We start from the raw sequence: 20,118 nt of genomic DNA, 5'->3' as shown, positions 1-20,118 counted from the left end.
GTTATTTGCAAGAAAGAAAATCCCCTGGCAAGAGGTAGCACTATTCACTCATTCGGTGGTTCTATGAACCACTTACTCCTCTACCACTGAACTAACGGTTAAACCAGTCTCTGTTCTGACCTTGGATATCTTCTATTAAAACTACATTTCCCATGAGCCTCCAGCGGTAGGAATTACAGTTGGTGTGCGGCCGCGTAACACGGACAACGTTCACAGAGACACAAGAGAGAGTGGTAAATATGTCTGATTTCTTATTTTGGGCCTTAAACAGCTTTATACGTGCTTCTTGTGGGTTGTTCTGTGCCGTGTGCTGTAGTATATCATTAATAAACTGTGTGTTTGAATGCATGCGGTTTATATGTTCGAGCTCTCCCTGTGGCTAACAGCACGTAACCAACAAATGGATTTTACCATAAAATCAAATGTACACATTTCTCCAGAGGAGCGTAATGTAGCAGCACTCTTATATGGTTTTTACACGTGTAGGCAGAACAGATTAATAAACATTTTAATGTAGCCTCAGCTCAGCTATCTTTGCGTGGGACTGAATTTAGTTAGCTCAGGTTTTTTCCGAGACCACTGGATCCACAACATTGACAAACCTGCTCTTTGTGCTATTTATACCCAGGTGGTGTTCCACATAGCAGGATTTCTCAACTTAAGCCCAAAGTCGAGCCTGTCCAATAGATAAAAAACCGAGGGGCAGCCCTCATCTCTGGGTTCAAATGATCTAGCTAATGCATAGTCATACATTGTGGGATACCTCCCAGTAATAATAATAATAAGTGGTTTATGCAGAATACAATGGTTAGGTATTATTTAATATTTCAGAGACGTTTACTAATTGCGAGTCAACATAATTATTCTGTCTTCTTATGCATATACCTTTTATTAAATTTAGACTTGACTTGCCTTGATTATCATGGCAAATAAAGCTGATATTTTAGGTACCAAACATTAGGTAAAATGCAGAAATTACTGTAAGGATTCAGTATTTTGATTGTGTATCATTTTCAGTGCTGCAGTGACACTGACATGGTGATGGTGTGTTGTTATGTTTTGGGAGGGTACGAGTGGATCAGACATAGCAGTGCTCCTGGAAGTTTTAATCCCCTCAGGTTCACTTCTGGACTGAGTATAGTACTGCAAACAAAAATATCCAGCCAACTATGTTTTGGGCAGTGTGCTGTGTCCACTGATGAAGACCTAGAGGACGGCCAACACAAACTATACAGCAGCAGCTGTGCAGCTGTCTCTGATTTTACATATACAAGGTGGAAAACAAAGTTGGTGTGTCCTGTAGAAGTGGTTAAAAACTCCAGCAGACACTGCAGTACTAAATGTATTGATTGATTGATTGATTGGCTGGCAAATATCTGCTTATTAATATGACTCTGCATATTTATAAAATGACATAAAACATGACCTATTCAGAAGATTATGACCAGCCTGGCATGTTTTCTGTTGGATTAAAATATATTTGTCTTTTCAAGTCTTTAGACAGACTTTTACATTTAGCAAAATCAACCAAAGCCAACCCCAGAAAATACTTAGGCTAATAATACGTAACTGGACTTAAAATAGGTCAAGGAGCATTTTCCATGCACTTGTGTTTAAAAAGTCTGAAGGCATGGAATATGACACAAACATAATTGTTGACTTATAAAGTGAGTGGCACTTTGTATTGTAAAAGTTCGCTAATAGTCTCCATGTATTTTGGTGTACAGTGGTGTGAGTGAGCACCTTTTTACTTATTTGCACAATGTTTTAGGTGTGTGCTGTACCCCAAAAAATGTAATGTGTAAATTTGTATAGGAAACTAAATTTCTTACAGTGAAGTTTATTTGGAACACATTTATTTTAGATTGGTGCTGGTATGTTTCAAATAATTATCTTTAATTTGCAGATATTTACAGGCTGTATCCAAAATGCCTGGTCCCACAAGTTTGCTAGCACAACTGTAAGAAATATAGCTCCAGATGTTTCCACCCTTGTGTTTTACTGTAGTTTAATTCCAGCCTTTACCAGCCAATCTAACACCAGCTTGATATTAAGTTAAAGTGTTTAATGAAGTATTTATCCTATTGGTAAACATGTTATGATATCATTAAACTTTAACAATACCTCAATTAATACAGTGTCTGAATACATTTTAGTAACACATCTTTCCTTTGGCCTTTTGGTAAGGAAAGTGCCATGTTCAGTATGGAAGCAAATCCGTCTCATCAGACTTTGAAATATTACCACCTTTGAATTTGTAGCACTGATTTTTTTTCCCACTGAAATTATGCATCTGAATTTTGTTGCTTTTGAATTTAAGTCTTCAGAATTCCACCTCCCAATATTTTGCTTCATAATTCTGCATCTGAATATAATTGATCTTGAATTGAACTCATGAATTTTTAAGAACACGTTTTCACTGTTATTATTCAAGTTTAATAAATTCAGATAAAAATTTCAAGCTTAAAAAAATTCAAACAATGTATTTTGAAGTTGCTCAAATTCGACAGACCAAATTCAGACGCCAAAATACAAGTGAAAACATTCAGATACACATCCGGGATATAAAGGATAAGCAATCGATTAATTTGGATTTTCTGTTTCACCTAGTTGCACTAGTTGCATTCTGTCGCCGCTAGATGGCGAAATACGAACACAACTCCCATACCGTGGAAAAACTACACGTTTAGCTTCCTTCCGCGGATATTATCTCTTTATTTTCAAAGTGTCTCAAAAATTTAAAAGGCTCACTAAAGACACAATATAATAGACTAATGATATCCTGAAGATGAAGAAATTGTACTGTGGAATTTTTATATAATTGCCCTATAAACATAGCATTGGACATGATAGAATGTGTGGGGAAATTGTGCATTTGGCTAAATTGATTGGGCATTATCTCTTTATTTTCAAAGTGTTCCAAAAATCTGAAAGGCTCATTGAAGGCACAATATAACAGACTAATGATATCCTGAAGATGAAGAAATTTTACAATGGAATTTTTGTCATGGCCCTGTGAACATAGCAAGTGACATGATGAATATGTGGAAACATGAACTTTGGGGTATATGTCCTATGGCAATTGATATTACAGAAGGTGTAGTACAAATATAATATCCCAAAGTGCAGAGTTTAATTCCTAAAGTTGTGTTTGTTTAAACACTGTATGTCTGTGTGTATATTCACAATGTCTGGTTATTTCTAATATTCTAAATATTTATATAGATATTTGTGTTTGTAAATTATTTATTTGTTGTAACAATGCTTCTTGGCAATAAACCTTATATGGTTGAAAAGCCTGTTAATTTCCCTTTTCAATGGTCCCACATTTGTAAAGAAAATGCATTTATGGGAGGAGCAGTAGAGCTGAGTGTGTGGGTTGCACCCATGAAAAATTTGCCTTGTCCTCTCTGCCAAAGCATTGTACAACCTATGTTTATAAGTAATTTCTTCAGTTTTATTTGTATAAGCTCCATCTCTCAGTGCTGTTCAAATGAAAATCAAATGTCCATATGTTTAAATATGTTCAAAAAGACAAAGACTTTCATGGAGTGTCCTAATTTTCACATGACTGTATCCCCACAGTTCATGTTTCCACATTCTGTCATTTCACACGCTCTGTTCACAGGGCCATTACAAAAAAATTCCACAGTAAAATTTCTTCATCTTCAGGATATCATTAGTCTGTTATATTGTGTCTTCAGTGAGCCTTTCAGATTTTTGGAACACTTTGAAAATAAAAAGATAATGCCCAATCAATTTAGCCAAATGCACAATTTCCCCACACATTCTATCATGTCCAATGCTATGTTTATAGGGCAATTATATAAAAAATTCCACAGTACAATTTCTTCGTCTTCAGGATATCATTAGTCTGTTATATTGTGTCTTCAGTGAGCCTTTCAGATTTTTGAGACACTTTGAATATAAAGAGATAATATCTACGGAAGGAAGCTAAACGTGTAATTTTTCCACGGTATGGAAGTGTTCGTATTTTGTCATCTAGCGGCGACAGAATGCAACTAGTGCACCATTTAAGGTCAAAGAGAGCATCCAAATAAATCGATTGCTTATCCTTTGTATCCCGGATGTTTGAATTTTTTAATCTAAATTTATTAACCTTGAATAATAACAGTGAAAACGTTTTCTTGAAAATTCATGAGTTCATTCATTCAATATTGCAATTATATTCAGATGCAGAATTGCGAAGCAAAATATTCACAGGTGGAAATCTGAAGAGTTAAATCCAGAAGCAACAAAATTCAGATGCATAATTTCAGTGCAAAAAAAATCAGTGCTACAAATTCAAAGGAGGTAATATTTCAGTCTGGTGAGACAGATTTGCTTCCATAGTTCAGAAACTAAAATTGTTGTGTGGTGCTCTAATCTGCCACTAGAGGGAGACGTTCAACCTTGTTTTCATTTCTTTGAGTGGGAGCTAATTCATTTGTTGACTCAGGGAATGGCTGTATACAAAGCTACCCAGAGTGAAATGGTACAAGCCACTCAAGACGTGTTATTTATTACAGAACTGATAATATGCTCCCCCTCTCACTCTGATGTAGGGCTTCTTAATTCCTTTACAGCTTTGATGTACAGAAAATTAATGACTCCATGAACTGGATTCGGCACTCCTCTTGGTAAAGCTGACACAGTGAGTTAATTCTAGATGAGTTAAATCTATTGCTTTTTTTGCCCTAATGATGACTTACACTGATCAGATATCTTTGGACTTACATCTGCTTAGAGCTGTTTAGTAAGGCTGGTTGTGTGTTTTCGCTGAAGACGCTGACATGGCGGATGGTGTGGACCTCAGCCGAAAGTTTGTTTCTGAGTCAGAGTTAGAAGAGAAGAGGAAAAAACGACAGGAGGAATGGGAGAAAGTCCGTAAACCAGATGATCCTGAAGGTAAAGCAGTGTTTGTGCCTGTTTTAAAAAAAAGACAAAGGCAAAACAACCCTAATTTCATCATTGGGGGCATCACAAATTTGTGTAGCAATGATATCAGCTTTTCTCATAGTTGATTCCATACGTGTGTTTGTCTGCTTTTCTTTTTTTGCACAATACTAAAGAGGTCCCAGAGGAGGAGTATGATCCTAGATCCCTGTTTGAGAGACTACAGGAACAGAAAGACAAGAAACAGGAAGAGTATGAGGAGCAATTCAAATTTAGTAAGTACTCCCTCCTCCCTCCTTTCACTTTCATGTTTCGTGGAACTGCGATTGCTGCCTCTCAGATTAGTCTCCGAAGATCTTTATCTGACCCCATTTAGGGACTAAGCATGCCTGTGCATGTGAGGGAATGTGTATGTGTTTGGGGGGTATTTATGAATATGTACGGATGGGAGATGTGTATTAGTGGAGAGTAGAAGCTGGTCGTTGCTTGTGGCCGCTGACAGGAGACTGGCATGCTCTTAGCAGCTCCGCTCCTTCTCCGTATCCCTGGAGACAAACCCATTGCCAGTCTCCCTGGCGACCAGCAGTTCCTTCCCTTGCTCTCAATACAGAGTTAATTTGAGGGCAGATTGCCTGATCCGCGCAATAACCATACAAGGCATCTGGTGGTCATTTGAAAGGGTCATGCTGGGGAGGAGCATATAGGAGTCTGAAATCATTTTCTGACTCCAAGGTCTTTTATCATGGAAAATCAAAAATATATGTGAATGTCAGAGTATAGGAAAACCTGTTTGATGTCTTTGTTTGTATGATATATCGGAGCTACAGGAGTTATCAGGAATGTCTCAACCCAAGCTGCTTTTTGAATTAGGCACAGTACATCCTAACCAATCTGTGGTCATTTTTAAAGTCACAGTAACAAAAACAAGGTAAAGATTTTGTTTTCTTCAGGGTTCTTTAAACTTTTTTTTTCCTCCTACCCTCATAATCTCACCTCTGCAAGCAAAAATACGGAATATAAATGTAGGATATATATTTCTGACTCAGGAGACTCAATAGTTCATCTGCTTATGTCTTCACAGAGAACATGGTAAAAGGCCTGGACGAAGATGAGACTGATTTTCTGGACGAGGTGTCACGTCAACAGTGTCTTGTAGAGAAACAGAGGAGAGATGAGGAGCGACAAGAGATCCAGGAATATAGAATATCCATTTACCTTCCAACACACACACACACACACACACTTCTTCATAACTTCTGAGGAACTGCCAGGGAGTTGTGCTCTCTGCCTCAGCTTGCTCCTGCCTTCGTTAAAGCTGTTGGTGGAGACGCAGCTGTCAGATGCACTAGTCGTCAGGTCAGAGGAAGGCCTCTTGCACCTTGTTAGTGCTCACATTCTTAAATGAGGAAACCCAAAGTGGGTCTAATACATGAGGTGCCAGCTATAGTCTGAAAGGAACTCAGCAGAGACTTGGCCAATGGTTGGATGATAGTACAGGACTGGTTAATGTGGTAAGGAAAACTTGGTTTAATTAGATCCCCATACACTCAGTCTTAATCATGTTCTGTCTTCAGGTCCCATTCATTTGTGTGCAGTGAAACAGGAGACAGAAGTCATAGAAAACATAGAATGATGCGTTTAATCTAAAATGTAATAAACCAGCATAGGTTCTTTACAATTAGCTGTATTTCATACACAGTGGCTTTACTATAGTATATGCACACTACAGATAGCTTAAAGGGGGCATAATATAACCCTCTTTCCACAAGTTAACCTGTTTCTGTGAAATGTCATTAATATACTTCAGTTAACATACAGCAAGTATCAAATAATACAGCACCGTTCTTCCATGTCAGAACACCCTTTGTTCAGAACGACCAGTTTCAGCCACTGTTGACAACAAGCCTCTGGAGTTCAGTGTTAGATCCTGGAGTGGTGTCTCTGTGAGTTTTGTGTGTTCTCCGGGTGCTCTGGTTAATTTCTACACTCCAAAAAAGTGTTGCTCCATCCTTTGTGAAATGTTTATTGTATTCAGCAGTTGATACACAGTGGGTTGGTTTATTTTTTTAATTTTTTGGCAGCATTGATTTGGTTAATAGAGATAGACTTCTGGCACAGAACAGATGATACCTTCAAACTGACAGTAGAAAATTTTCAACCTCAAAATGTGGGGATGTTGTCTTTAAAATGGCATTTAGCTTGTTTTTCGTTGATGTTTTAATGAACTCTGAAACGTACAAAGACATATTGGACACAGTCCTGCAGGATATCCAATGATAGTGGTGTAAACACACCAGCTGCCCCTTGAAAGTATTCTATTCCAAAATATAAACGTGCTGTCTTAAATATTCATATCTGCAGTAGATGGTACTTGGCTTGTCCAAATACTGAACCATTTTGAACCACTGCCTTCTGTCTTTGAAAATGGTCTCAGATGGTAATTTCCCTGATCATCTCAAGCGCTTATTGTGAGAGTATTCACATTACTTCGTGACACCATCATATTGTGTGATGGTGTCATGGTTTGAGCTATGTTAGCACAGGAAAGACTTGGTGTTATTGTGCTTTGCATAAAGATCAAGTCCGTTCAACACAAAAACAGGCGTGTGCTAATTTATGCAAAGCCGGCTGCACTTCGCTAATTTTGCTAGCGCTAGGAAATGCTGTGGTTAGTTAGAAAGTGAGTTGGGACTTGTTCATAATCATATTATGTAGATGTCGTTCCCATCATGAAAAACGAGTGACACAACCATTCGGAGAGCAGAAATACACTCTCTCCTGCTGCCAATCAGGTAATGCCTGTGCATAGGAGGTTGGTGGATGCGTTGTCATGGCAACGGAGCCCTTCGACGGGCTTGTGGGTATGATAACAGCGTGTAATGGCACTGCTGAGAGCTGTGAAGTTCTGCTCCTCAGTGTAATGTAGCAGTATGGCCTATTTCAACTGGCTTATCCCCCAGTGGTAGCAGGTTTTTCTTAGCTTTAAGTGTGTCACAGTTTCAGGACATTGGAAGGGAAGTCGGTCAGAGAGAATGCACCTTTGGTTTGAGTGGTTGGAGTTTTATTTTATTTTATTTTTTATTTTTCATAAAAAGTGCCTACTTTATCAGTTACTGGTTCCTTATGTGTCTGGGGCGGGGGTAGTGTTTACTTGAAAGTGAATAGCTGAGTCAGTTTTAGTTGAGTGTGAGATATCGCAGCTCAGTTTGTTCATTTATGAATCCTTTAAAAATATGAATGCCAGCAAAATGCTTGGTAGCAGTGCTTATTTTTGGTCAGTTAAAAGAGGTCCTTGTTATGCTGCGATTGTACTGGTATTGTTGGATTAGCTAGAAACAGTCTGATTCACTGTGTGGTTTGTTTTAACCGTGTTTTGTTTTGTTTCAATAATATCTCTAGAGGTGTGGAAAAGAAAAAAAAAATGAATGCATGTTACATCATAACATCATAATCAGATTATTTTACAGGCCTCTTATTTAGCTGAAGGTTTACTGTAGGATACTAATATACTCATCGTCAGAATATGAATAAGAATAAGAATAAGATTTTTTTAGAGCTTCCTCAGCAAATTGCTAACAGGCTAATACAGAGATCTGAATGAACTGTAAGGTGTTAAGAGATTCCCACCTCTGTAGTCCAGACAATGATATGATTGTAGTAAACTGACATCCACAAACAAACAATTCTTCCTGAAATGTAGTTCTAACTGCTCCTGGAGTGAAACCCTGGTTAGGATTTTTCCTTTTGTACCTTAGCCACCTCGGTCTGTAAGGATGTACCTATGGTCTCTATCAGCACAAACGCCCTTAACCGCTGGTCTCACAGTGCTTTGAAGAAGCTGGCGGCTGGAGAGAGTCAGAAGAAGGAGTCAGAGAAAAGGGCAGGACCCAAACCCCCAGAGCACAAAACCAGCCACCTATCGCAGGCACATCTACTAGCCGGCGCAGTCAAACGCCGCAGGTGAGGGATACGAGATACAAACCCAGTTCCAAAGACTTTGAGACGTAGGGTAAATAATAACAAATCAGATTGTGAACCCATTTCAGAGACAAGTTGTCAACTTTGTTGTTTTCTTTATTTTTGTATATACTCCCCTATATTTACTGATGACTGCAGCACCTTCTAAAAAACTAAGATAATGGAGGCAAACATTAGCTTTTAAAAGTGGAAAATTGTTGTTGGAAGTGCTGTTAAAACAGACGTGGCGTTCCTGTCTCATCGTTTTTGTTGGTATCGTTGGTTTATAGGTAGGAATCTGTGACCACGGGAATGTGGTCTACTTTCTGTATGCCTGGCAAAGTTTCAGCCTTTGCTCCCTGCACACCATGTTTCAGATAATCACTCTGCTTGTGCTTAAAAATGATAATGAAATAGAAAAGCACTGTTCACTCACATAAAAGCCACTTAGGCTTAACCTTTCTTTAGTGCTAATTCTTTTTGTTCTGATTCCCATGACTCATACCCACCACTCCAGATTCTGACATCCTCTCAGCTGGAGCCCTGCAGACACCCAGAGCTCTGAGCTGCTGTTTTACAGGGTTTTTTTTAGTTGGAATTTGAAGCTGGGTTTAAGCACTCATTCACTGGCATTATGTCTCGTTTTGCAGTTCCTCTCAGTCCTCAGAGAGCAGTAAGAAACAGAAGGTGGAGGAGACGGCGGCCGCAGCAGGGAACGGTGGTCAGACAGGTGGGCAGGGGGCTGGATTCTTAAGGGAGCCTCTGACTAAAGTGTGAACAGACTGCAAAACAAAATATTTTCACAAGCTAAATAAAGCAGTCAGTGTCTTTGGTCAATGGTGTAAAGCAATAACTGAAAATGATATTTAAACAGACATCCCTTAATGTAATGGACTGCTGAGATATGGCTGGTGTCTTATGTTTGTTTTTAAAGTTTGGCACTACAGCTGCAAAGCTAACGTAGCTTATTAGTACATGAGGCTTATTCTACAACTGTGCAATTGCAAGCCTGAATCCTCAGTTGTCTGAAACTTTTCAGCTGTTAACTAATTTCACTGAGACCTTGATTTTGCAGTTTCTGACAATGTATGACATTTTGTTACTTGTAAACTAGACAAAAGCTTTGTTAGATTTGAAGCATGTGGTCTACCCTTGTACAATAATGTACATTTACAGAAGCAAACTCTTGGTAGTGTTAATGTGATCCATGACATTACAGCAATCCACTTTCACTTATGAAATATCAGGTGTGAGGATTTTCCCTGGTGGAACTATTAATAACATAATAACGGTATGTGATGTATAACCGTAGTTATCTAGGCAAACTTTTTATATTAATTTGTCATTTATAATTACAACTAGATATATATATTCTGCACAGGCAGCATGTAACAGGTAACATTCGTTTGGTTGGAACCCAAAGAATTGCCAAAATTGGCACAGATACTAGCATACTTTTCCAGAGTGTAAATCAATTTAACTGACATTCAAGGTTTTTTTTTTGGCCATTAATTGCATTTTCTTTTAAATAATCATAGACTAAGATTATATTAAAATCATAAGAGGTATTTTTTTAATTGATACCTGCAGAAAGAGAATAAATAAATAAAGGCAAAGCAATAAAAAAAAGAATAATAATTTGTGCTTATTAAAAATATCTGCATTTATTTAAGCTGTAGCATAATAGCATAATATTTTTAAGTGGCTGTTGGTGTGTGTGCATGTATTCAGAACAGGAGAGTGGTGAGCAGAAGCAGTCCCCTAGGGCAGGGGTGGCACGGACTGGCGTTCTGCACCTGCCCTCTGCAGCCGTGTGTGTGGGCATCCTGCCAGGGCTTGGGGCCTACTCGGGCAGCAGTGATTCAGAGTCCAGCAGCGACAGCGAAGGTAGCGTGGACGGGACCAACTCTCCCATAAAGCGCCACAGGCTCTTCAGATAGACACACACTGACATTCACACAATCACCCACTCTCACTTTTCCCTCATTAACTCTTTGATCTCCAGGCTTAGGCATCCCCTTTGCCTTTCAGCTGTGTGAATAACTATTATATGACGCTATAGACTACATAATGTGATTGCGTCTCAGTTTGAGCTGTGTATGTGTTTGTTTTACATAAGTCTGTTTTCCTTATCTGCCTTAATACTAATTAAAGGCTTCTATAATGGTAACTGCCATTGTGGTCATTGATGTGTTGTTGTGAATTGAAAAGTGAACCCTCCCCCATGCTCCTCATATTACATTCCATACAGTTTAAACCTCTGGCGCCTAAACCTGACGATGCCCCCCCGCCCAGCCCCACGGCTTCTGCAGTGCTATTGGCCAAGGGGACAGTGAGTGACGTCTGTGGATCAAGGAGAAGACTGCTTAATGTCCCACCCATAAGATATCTCTAATACCATCCGAGGGGAAAGCTGACTGTTCTGGGCAGTGCTGGTTGGAAGATGTGGGAAAAAAATGTTCTTGGTTTACTCTCAGAAGGTTATTGTTTATTTTAAATGCTGCAATGCTAAAAATGCTGGAATTTTTATGAACTGTTCCCTATAAGGATATGAAACTGTGATCACTGGATAAACATTACAGCCAAAGGGAAAGAATAAAAGCTGATTGGTCATGTGATTCTGTTTTCTTTTCTGTCTTATGTTCAGTTGCATTTCTGTGAACTTTGTTACCTTGAGTAATCAAATTAAACATCTCTAACTGAAGACTGGTGACCTGCATGCTCCATTAAATATTAAACAGAAACACTTTAAAATGCACTTCTACAGCAAAAGATAGAACAGGTCACACACTTCACTAGTGACACCGCAATTGAAATTTATTAATTGACCTGAGTACTGTAACATAAAAGACTGACCAAACTGTAGAAAAGCAAGAACATCACCATGAACATGGTACTATACAATTAACACATTTTACAAAGTACTACAGAAATAGGTACATAAAACTTCTCTTAATATCATCTCTTAAAACACAGAACATAAGTATAAAGTTACATTCAGTCAAAGATTCTCTTCCCTTCTAGACACCGATCAACCAAAACATTAAAAAGACCTCGTTTCCACACACATTGTCCATGTTATCAGCTCCACTAACCATTCAGGAGAATTTAGCAGATATGCAAAGAGGAAAAAAAACATCTGGACATGTTTCACCTTGTTCTTCAATGGTTGGGACCCTTTGCTGCAGTGACACTGACGTGCTGGTGGCATGTTAATGTGTGTTGTGCTGGTATGAGTGGATCAGTCACAGGAGTGCTGCTACACATTTTAAATGCTGCCCACACACACACTCCACTCTCTGAGACACAACTACATTAATGACCCACCTTGTATGTGCAGTCTAATATCAGTGGTAAGAGGATGCTGAAAATGAAATGATTTTGGCTTGATTTCATTGGTTGGTGGGCTATTATCAACCTTGATAAAAAACTGAAAAAATGGAGAATGAGCGTAGAAACAAAGAGGTGTTTTTAAAATTATGATCGGTGTATATTACAGAAGTTGTTAGTGTTTGACGCAAAAAAAAAAATACGTTACATTGCATCTTGATTTATAAGGTGGCATATGTAAACCAACAATAAATAAAAACATTTATTTCTTAAAAACAATAATTTATAGAAAAAAACATGCACTTTGTCCTTTAAATTGGTCAAGGGATATATATATATATATTGTAAACAGTAGATTTTGGCAACATGCAGTGTGAACTCAAGGCCTCGAGCTTTCACTCTGGCACTGTGTTGCTAGGCGACAGGTTCCTCTGTTTGAAATACTGTGTGACCTGTTGAGGCAGCTCAGCCAATACAGATTTGGCTAAAGTTTCCTTGGGAGCCTGTGAAAAAAAGAAACACAAAATATAAAATCAATCTAATACACATCTGATAACATGTCAGGCTTTGGAAATTGCTCATTAGGTCAGTGAAGCTGCTGTCAGCTAAGTGGAATTAGAGCCATGTCAGGGAGGGTGATGGGGAAATGGAGTGGCGAAGACGCTTGGCGCAGCCGTACTCAAATGAATTTCAATTTGCTGCGAATGGTGCCGCAGGGAGTGTTGTCTGCACTCTCCTGCTGTTGAGGAAGTCACATGGCCCACAGTACACCCACTCCCACTCCCACGCAAAGTTCTGTTTACGTGTGCGCTCCGGAACTGGAGCCCATCCAGAACAACAAGCAACTATGCGCATCTACGCAGAAGCACTAGCGCTATTGATTAAATGAGTAAGCTGACACCTTGAGGTCAAATTAAACAGCATAATATTGACAACGTAATACCTCAGAGCTGCAACCTGTAACAAAAATCTGGAATAACAATGTAGACCTTTAAAGAGCTGTCTACTTAAATGGGTTCTTACATAACAGAACTAGAGATGTAAGAGCTTGTGAAGCACAAGCAGTAGTTTTGCAGTTAAGATTTGAAGATTTTAGAAGAGCGAGACAGAACCAGGGTGTTTGGAACAGAGAAGGAGAAATACTCACGTTGCGGAAGTCCCTGAATGGGACAAACTGCACTATGTCCCGCACTGCCTCCTCTCCTGTGTAAGAGCGAAGCACACTGCTATCTCCGTCCAGGAACTCCATAGCTGCGAAGTCGGCATTGCCCACTCCGATGATGATGATGGACATGGGCAGTTTGGCAGCTTGCACTATGGCATGGCGTGTCTCATCCATGTCACTGATCACGCCATCGGTTATGATGAGCAATGTGAAGTACTGCTGCAGAGGGATAAAGAGAGATCCAAATACAGAAATGAGGGAAAGCCAAAAAGGGGTAAAATACCATGACATTAGTACAAACCTTGTTTCTGGAAAGGCATTGTGTAAAATAGAATAAAAACAAAAACTGGTGCTTTATTAAATCACTTAAACCTTTGTTTAACTGACAAATGTACACAGAAATATTAAATAATGTTTTCATTTACCAACTGGATTGTATTTGCATTAATTCATTCATTGTCTTTAATCGCTTATCCGGTTCTTGTCGTTCATGGTGGGATCCAGAAATACACTACATTGCCAAAAGAATTTATTCACCCCTCCAATGACATTCATGGCCACAGGTGTATAAACCAAGTATCAAGACATAGCAGACTGCTTTTACAAACTTTGTGAAAGAATGGGTCACTCTCAGGAGCTCAGTGAATTCCAGCATGGAACAATGATAGGATGCCACCTGTGAAGTAAGTCCCATCTGAAAGTTATTTGCTACTAAATATTCCGCAGTCAGCAGTCCGTGGTATTATAACAAAGTGGAAGTGATTGGAAACAACAGCAACTCAGCCACGAAATGGTAGGCCACGTAAAATGACAGTGGGGTCTGTCTGCAGAATCAACCTCCAACATTCCTGTGGTCTTCAGATTAGCTAAACAACAGTGCATATAGAGCTTCATGGAATGGGTTTCTAGAGCAGTGGGGACATGACTGACAAACCATGCTTCTCTGCCTGGTAATCCAATGGATGAGTCTGGGTTTGGTGGTTGCCAGGAGAACGATATTTGTCTGACTGCATTGTACCAAGTCGTAAAATTTGATGGAGGGGGATTATGGTGTGGAGTTGTTGTCCAGGAGTTGGGCTCAGTCCCTTAGTTCCATTGCACAAGGCAAGATCCATATAGACATAAATGAGCAACTCTGGTGCCAAAGAACTTGACTGGCCTGTACAGAGTCCTGACCTCAACCCGGGATGAATTAGAACTGAGACTACATATCCAGGCCTTCTCATCTAACATCAGTGTCTGACCTCACAAATGCGCTTCTGGAAGAAGCCACAAAAACACACTCCTAAACTTGTGGAAAGCCTTCCTAGAAGAGTTGAAACTGCTATAACTGTAAGGGGTGGGCTGACATCTTAGTAAACCCTATGGATTAAGAATGGCATGGCACTCAAGTTCATATGTGTGCGAAGGCAGGTGAGTGAATACTTTTGGCAATATATAGTGTATGTTGTGGTCATAGGAGTCCACTTTTCAGTGGAAAAAATTATGTCAAGTTCTCTATGTCAAAGACAAAAGGGACTATCCACACTTATTAGTGAAAAATGCAAAACCAACTATCCCTCATGTACGGGTACAATACTGCCAGAGGCGTGGGTAAAATGCATTTGTCAGAAGAAAGTTTTTCCTAGGAAGTCCATGGTTTATTTCAGCAAGATATCATCTGGCATCATTGACTGGCTTGTCGGTTTCTTATGGTACAACATGAAGACCTGTGGTGGACAGTAACAAAGTAAATGTAGTTCTGCACTTCACTGAAGTATTTGCATTCTGAGTGAGTTTTGTTTTACTTTTTAACTCCACTACATCCCAATGTCAAACATGTTACTTTTTACTTCACTACATTATGGTAACTCTGCCATAACCTTTGATACATGTGTGCATAAAACTGTAATGTCTGAACAAAAGACTCCCTGCTCTGACCAGTTCTCCGAGTTGCATCTCTATGAGACACATCTGCACCACCACTAGGAGACAAACAGAACCAGCTGGAGCTCTATGACCAGTGAAACGTAATGTTTCTCTGCCTAAAACCAAATATTAACAAAAGCAGCCTTGCTATATTTTTTTCAAATGTAGTGTTCGTAGGACGCTGGAGTAATGTAATTTGTTCTCAGAAACATTTTTCATTCATTGTCTCTAACCGCTTATTCAGTTCAGGCTTGAGGTGGGTCCAGAGCCTACTCTGAATCATTGGGTGCAAGGCGAGAACACATCCTGGTCCTTCACATTCATGCGATACACACTAACACATTTACTCACACACTCACACCTATGGACAATCCACCTACCAATGTGTGTTTTTGGATCGTGGGAGGAAACAGGAGCACCCACGCGAACACAGGAAAAACACACCAAACTCCTCACAGACAGTCACCCGGAGCAGGACTTGAACCCACAACCTCCAGGTCCCTGGAGCTGTGTGACTGCAACACTACCTGCTGCGCCACCGTGCCACTCTAAGAACCATTATGAATTAACAAAATGATTTGAGGCCGGCGCAATGGCGCAAAAGGTAGTGTTGCTGTCACAGAGCTCCAGGGAGGTTTGGTGTGTTTTACCAATGTCAGACTGGGTTTCCTCCAGGTGCTCCAGCTTCCTCCCACAATCCAAAAAATAAACGTTGGTAGGTCGATTGGCTACTCAAAAGTGTCCATAGGTTTGAGTGAATTTGTCAGTGTGTGTCGCCCTGCGAAGGACTGGTGCCACATCCAGGGTGTTTTCCTGCCTTGCGTCCAGTGATTCCGGGTAGGTGCCGAACCCACCTCAACCCTGAATTGGATACTTTTATTTTCGATACATTTGAGGGCAAATGCGTCTGTTCTTCTACTCAAGTGGAGGTCTAAAAGAAAGACTTTTACTGGAGCGATATTTTACCTTAAATATCTCTAACTCAAGTACATGCTTTGTGTACTTCATCTACCACTGGTTAAGACACAGACAACAGCAACTACAGACTGCTGAGCATCATGTAACCTGTATCAAAACTCCCCTTGCAAATCTTCAATATTTATTATCGTTAGTTCCCATATGATTAAAAACAATAATTAAAAGATGGTCACTGACAAGATGTGAAGTCAATTTTTTAAAACTGAAATCAGTAAAATGAAGTTTCATGACAATGGATTATTGTTTCTACTGGAAATAAGGTCTGACCTGTGTGTGCGTGTGATTTTCTTTTGTACATAGCAATGTTTACTTATGAAAATGTACAATTATGCCCCTTACCTCTGGGAAAGTAAATGTAATGTAAATTTAAAACACATAAGAGGTACACAATTAGACTTAAGAGACATTCTGTACCTGTCATAGGACATTCACTTTGTAAACATATTTATTCTGACAAATTACACATGTTAAAAGCCAATTGGAAAACAATACTATTTAGATTAATGACATAAATCAATTTTAGAGTGTATTTCTCATGCTATATGTTTAATAGTGTTACGTCTTGCTTGCTGAAAATCTTATCGTGTAAAGCCAACATATTACAGATCCTTCCATTTCACCTTTGAATACAATCAGAAAGGCAGCAGGTCTAAGAAGCTCAGCATGTTCAGAGGAGACTGCTACCTGCTTATCTCTTATATTACTACAAGCAATGTTGCATAGCAACACAGCCACAGGCCCTGTTCCTCCATACCTCCAAAAGAGCAAGAATAAAGTGACCAAAGCCAGTAGATCACAGGAGAAAAACCAGACTTACTACCTGTTTATAGATTGCATCCCTGCTCTTCAAAGCTGTGAGTTTACCTAATAGGCCTTCGGTTACATTACAGTTTACAAGAATGTAATAGCATTTTTTTAAACTAACATGCCATGTTAGAACTCTCTATGAAATGCAGCACCATTACCAGCCTGTGAGTGAGTTATCACAGCTGAAAGTGTTTGTGGAGGCTTCCTTGATGAAATGTTTGTTAATAACTAAACATCTCGTGCACACAACCCAGAAGGCAGAGTGAGAAGGGGAGGACGAGAGTGTGAGAGGAGAATTCACACTGTCACATTCCCCTCCTCCTTCTGCTGCTTTCCACAGCGGCACTTCTTCAGTGCTAACATTTAGCATGGAGCTTTGCCTCTGCTCAGCATGCCAGTATAATGAATCTGTTTTCCAGCTGCACAATTGCTGCTGCTACACTGCCATGGCGGATTACCTCATCAGAGTCCTGGGGTACTACAACCGTAAGGGCACTGATATGGAGCCCTGCTGTACGCCTGCCTACACACAAAATGTCAGAGCAGATCGTGCTTTTTGCATTTAAAAACTTGCAGGGCAAGTGAGGGATTGGTGAGGCTTTGGAATCATCTAGTGTAAATTGAGATTTAATGGCCTTGTATGAAATTTGTATGGTATGTTCTTGTATAACCTAAACATGCTTTGTTACAGTGTAGTTTCTTCTTTGTGGTAAGTTTGAGTCACCTCTCTTCTCCACTGAACATAGACCTGTGTGTCCACCGTGTCCCATATTCCTGTGGAAGCTTCTAATTGAGTGCACGTCTAATGCTCATCGCACTATGTAAAGATCACATTTTTTCTTTCATCACTGCATATCTTAATCCATGGCTGAATTATTCTACAACTTTAAGCAAAAGCCCTCTTTGAGCCACTCCGTAACGAAATGGATAATCAGTGCTGCTTGTTCAAACGCTTATCTTTCATTTCACCCATAACACAACCAAGATCATTTCAAGGGGAAGGAATCAAAGGCCATTATGTGCTGTGGGAAGACTTGCAAAGTGGTAATGTGGGAAAGGACTGCAAAACGAGCCAAGGCCTTGCCCCCTGCCCTCAGGGCTTAATGTGATGCTGGAGAGGCCATGAGCAACAGTTCATGTGGGCACAGTATCAAGATTCCCCACCGTCCTCACCCAGCGCGGAACAGAAGCAGACAAGCTGCTATACTGCCGCATGCTCAACACACACACACACACACACACACACAAACACACAGTCTATATAAAGTTTGCTTTTGCCATTTATGAAATTAGATTCTTCTTGCTGCTACTGGATACAAAATATAAAAACAGTGCAAACATTTTTTTATCATGATAAAGCTGTGTACTACTAGTATGTAGCTGCGCTACTGTTCTATGTACACAGTTTCTTTTTAGATTTTATCAGCTGAAAGGTTTTAATGCTGATGAAACCAAAGATTTCAAACATGTCAGGTATTGAATCTTTCTTAATATAGTACTACCTCAAAAATCATGACTTTATACACCAATAACCAATAATATTATGACCACTTCCTTCCTGATTTGGGTAGAGGATCACTCTCATCGCCACAGTGACACTGGCGTGATGGTGGTGTGTTAGTGTGTGTTGTGCTGGTATGTGTGGATCAGACACAGCAGTGCTCCTGGAGTTTTTAAGACCCTCTGTGACACTGTTGGACTGAGAATAGTCCAATAACCAAAAATATCCAGCCAACAGCATCCTATGGTCAGTGTCCTGTCCTGTGTGGCCCAGTGAGAACTGACGAAGGACCAGAGGACGTCCAACACAAACAGTGCAGCAACAGTTGAACTCCTGCCTCTGACTATACATCTACAAGGTGGATCAACGAGGTAAGAGTGGACAGTGAGTGGACACAATGTTTAAAATCTCCAGCAGCACTGCTATGTCTGATCCACTCTGCATAACACACACTAACACACCACAACCACGTCAGTGTCACTGCTGTGTCTGATCCACTCTGCATAACACACACTAACACACCACAACCACGTCAGTGTCACTGCTGTGCTGAGATTTATCACCCAAATCATACCTGACCATTTATGAACAGGGTGAAAGAGAGAAAATAAAGCATACCGCAGAGCAACAAACGGTCTTTAGTCTGTAATTATGAGATAACAAAATGCTTCTTTATGGTCATTGGAACTCTGAAAATGGACAGAGAGAACAGAAACAAGCAGGTGGTCATATTGTTATGGTTGATTGGTGTATACACACACACACACAAGGCCAAGTGTATACTGACTAAAAGTAATAAACAGAAGTACATTACACTCATGCTAGTATAGAAACACACATGCTGCACTACATACACACATACACACACACCTGTGGCAGCTGATAACTGCTGGACTTCTGTTATGTCTGTTTTCCCTACCACAGTCTCCACCTACACAAACCAAATCTCTTAGATATTGTCCAGGTTCTCGTCCTATTGCCCCAGACTGCTTCCCCTGTGGGGAACCACTAGCGCTGGGCTGTGTACAACAGCAGCCCACCATCCCCTGCTGGTTCCTCTCTGAAGTCTAGGCCTTTAATGTACTAACAGTTCAGCTCATTAGTGTCTCGATATCCGAGTTTGAGGCCACATACACAACCATGACAAACAGGGAACAAGACACTGTAATAGACGTAAAGGGATATAGTTTACAGTGCAGATTTAACATTTCAAAATGAAGAACTGTGTTATCTAGCAGCTGAGAAGGTATTATCATGTTAATGCAAATAAGGGAAATTTTCCAGTAAAAAGCCTTTTATCTGCTTTACACTGGAAAATATCAATTATTTCTCAAAGAGAGTGAAGCCAGTTTAGGGATGTTTCAATATGGATAAGTTTTTCACGAATATATATCTCGATTCAGACACACATATTAACATAATGTAGAAAGTGAGACAACAGTAGCATTATGGAAATTATTATAACTGTCGGCCTTAGATTCAGGAGTTCACCAGTTGGATCCCTGGTGATGCCACAGCCATCAGAGGCCAAGACTCCAAAAGAGCAGAAGTGGCCTCGCTCTCTTTAGGTGCGTAG

The 20,118-nt window shown here is 39.9% G+C and overlaps 2 protein-coding genes across 6 annotated transcripts in view; one reads left to right on the top strand and one right to left on the bottom strand.

Annotated features, from left to right (window-relative positions):
- Positions 1-144: 144 nt before the first annotated feature.
- On the top strand, positions 145-11,444 carry psme3ip1 (proteasome activator subunit 3 interacting protein 1). 3 transcript variants are annotated; one of them, XM_066684293.1, is made up of 9 exons: positions 145-233; positions 4,587-4,654; positions 4,786-4,908; positions 5,073-5,171; positions 5,978-6,100; positions 8,721-8,856; positions 9,504-9,583; positions 10,585-10,740; positions 11,105-11,444. In XM_066684293.1, exons 3-9 carry the CDS (start codon positions 4,794-4,796, stop codon positions 11,107-11,109), a joined length of 714 nt encoding a protein of 237 aa, XP_066540390.1. In that variant the 5' UTR covers positions 145-233; positions 4,587-4,654; positions 4,786-4,793; the 3' UTR covers positions 11,110-11,444. The 3 variants fall into 3 exon arrangements, with proteins under 3 accessions (XP_066540390.1, XP_066540388.1, XP_066540389.1); XM_066684291.1 differs by lacking the exon at positions 11,105-11,444 and having other exon boundaries at positions 10,585-11,098; XM_066684292.1 differs by lacking the exon at positions 11,105-11,444 and having other exon boundaries at positions 4,748-4,908; positions 10,585-11,098.
- A 213-nt stretch (positions 11,445-11,657) lies between these two features.
- cpne2 (copine II) overlaps positions 11,658-20,118 on the bottom strand; it is a 58,255-nt gene continuing 49,794 nt past the window's right edge. For 2 of the 3 annotated variants that reach the window (XM_066684286.1, XM_066684288.1), the window contains exons 16-17: positions 13,331-13,567; positions 11,708-12,686 (exon numbers count right to left, since the gene is read on the bottom strand). In XM_066684286.1, coding sequence (XP_066540383.1) covers positions 12,579-12,686; positions 13,331-13,567 — 345 coding nt within the window. In that variant the 3' untranslated portion in view covers positions 11,708-12,578. Of the gene's footprint in view, positions 12,687-13,330; positions 13,568-20,118 lie in introns of all 3 variants that reach the window. The other variant, XM_066684290.1, reaches the window with a different exon arrangement.

This window comes from Hoplias malabaricus, chromosome 11 (genome assembly GCF_029633855.1).
Source record: "Hoplias malabaricus isolate fHopMal1 chromosome 11, fHopMal1.hap1, whole genome shotgun sequence".
Lineage (NCBI taxonomy): Eukaryota > Metazoa > Chordata > Actinopteri > Characiformes > Erythrinidae > Hoplias > Hoplias malabaricus.
The sequence above is the reverse complement of the archived record's forward strand: the minus strand, read 5'-3'. Positions and strand labels throughout refer to the sequence as shown.

Coding starts and splice junctions, on each gene's coding strand:
- psme3ip1 (XM_066684291.1), top strand. CDS start 4,794: ATGGCGGATGGTGTGGACCTCAGCCGAAAGTTTGTTTCTGAGTCAGAG. Junction 4,909..5,072: donor TAAACCAGATGATCCTGAAG/GTAAAGCAGTGT, acceptor ACAATACTAAAG/AGGTCCCAGAGGAGGAGTAT. Junction 5,172..5,977: donor TGAGGAGCAATTCAAATTTA/GTAAGTACTCCC, acceptor ATGTCTTCACAG/AGAACATGGTAAAAGGCCTG.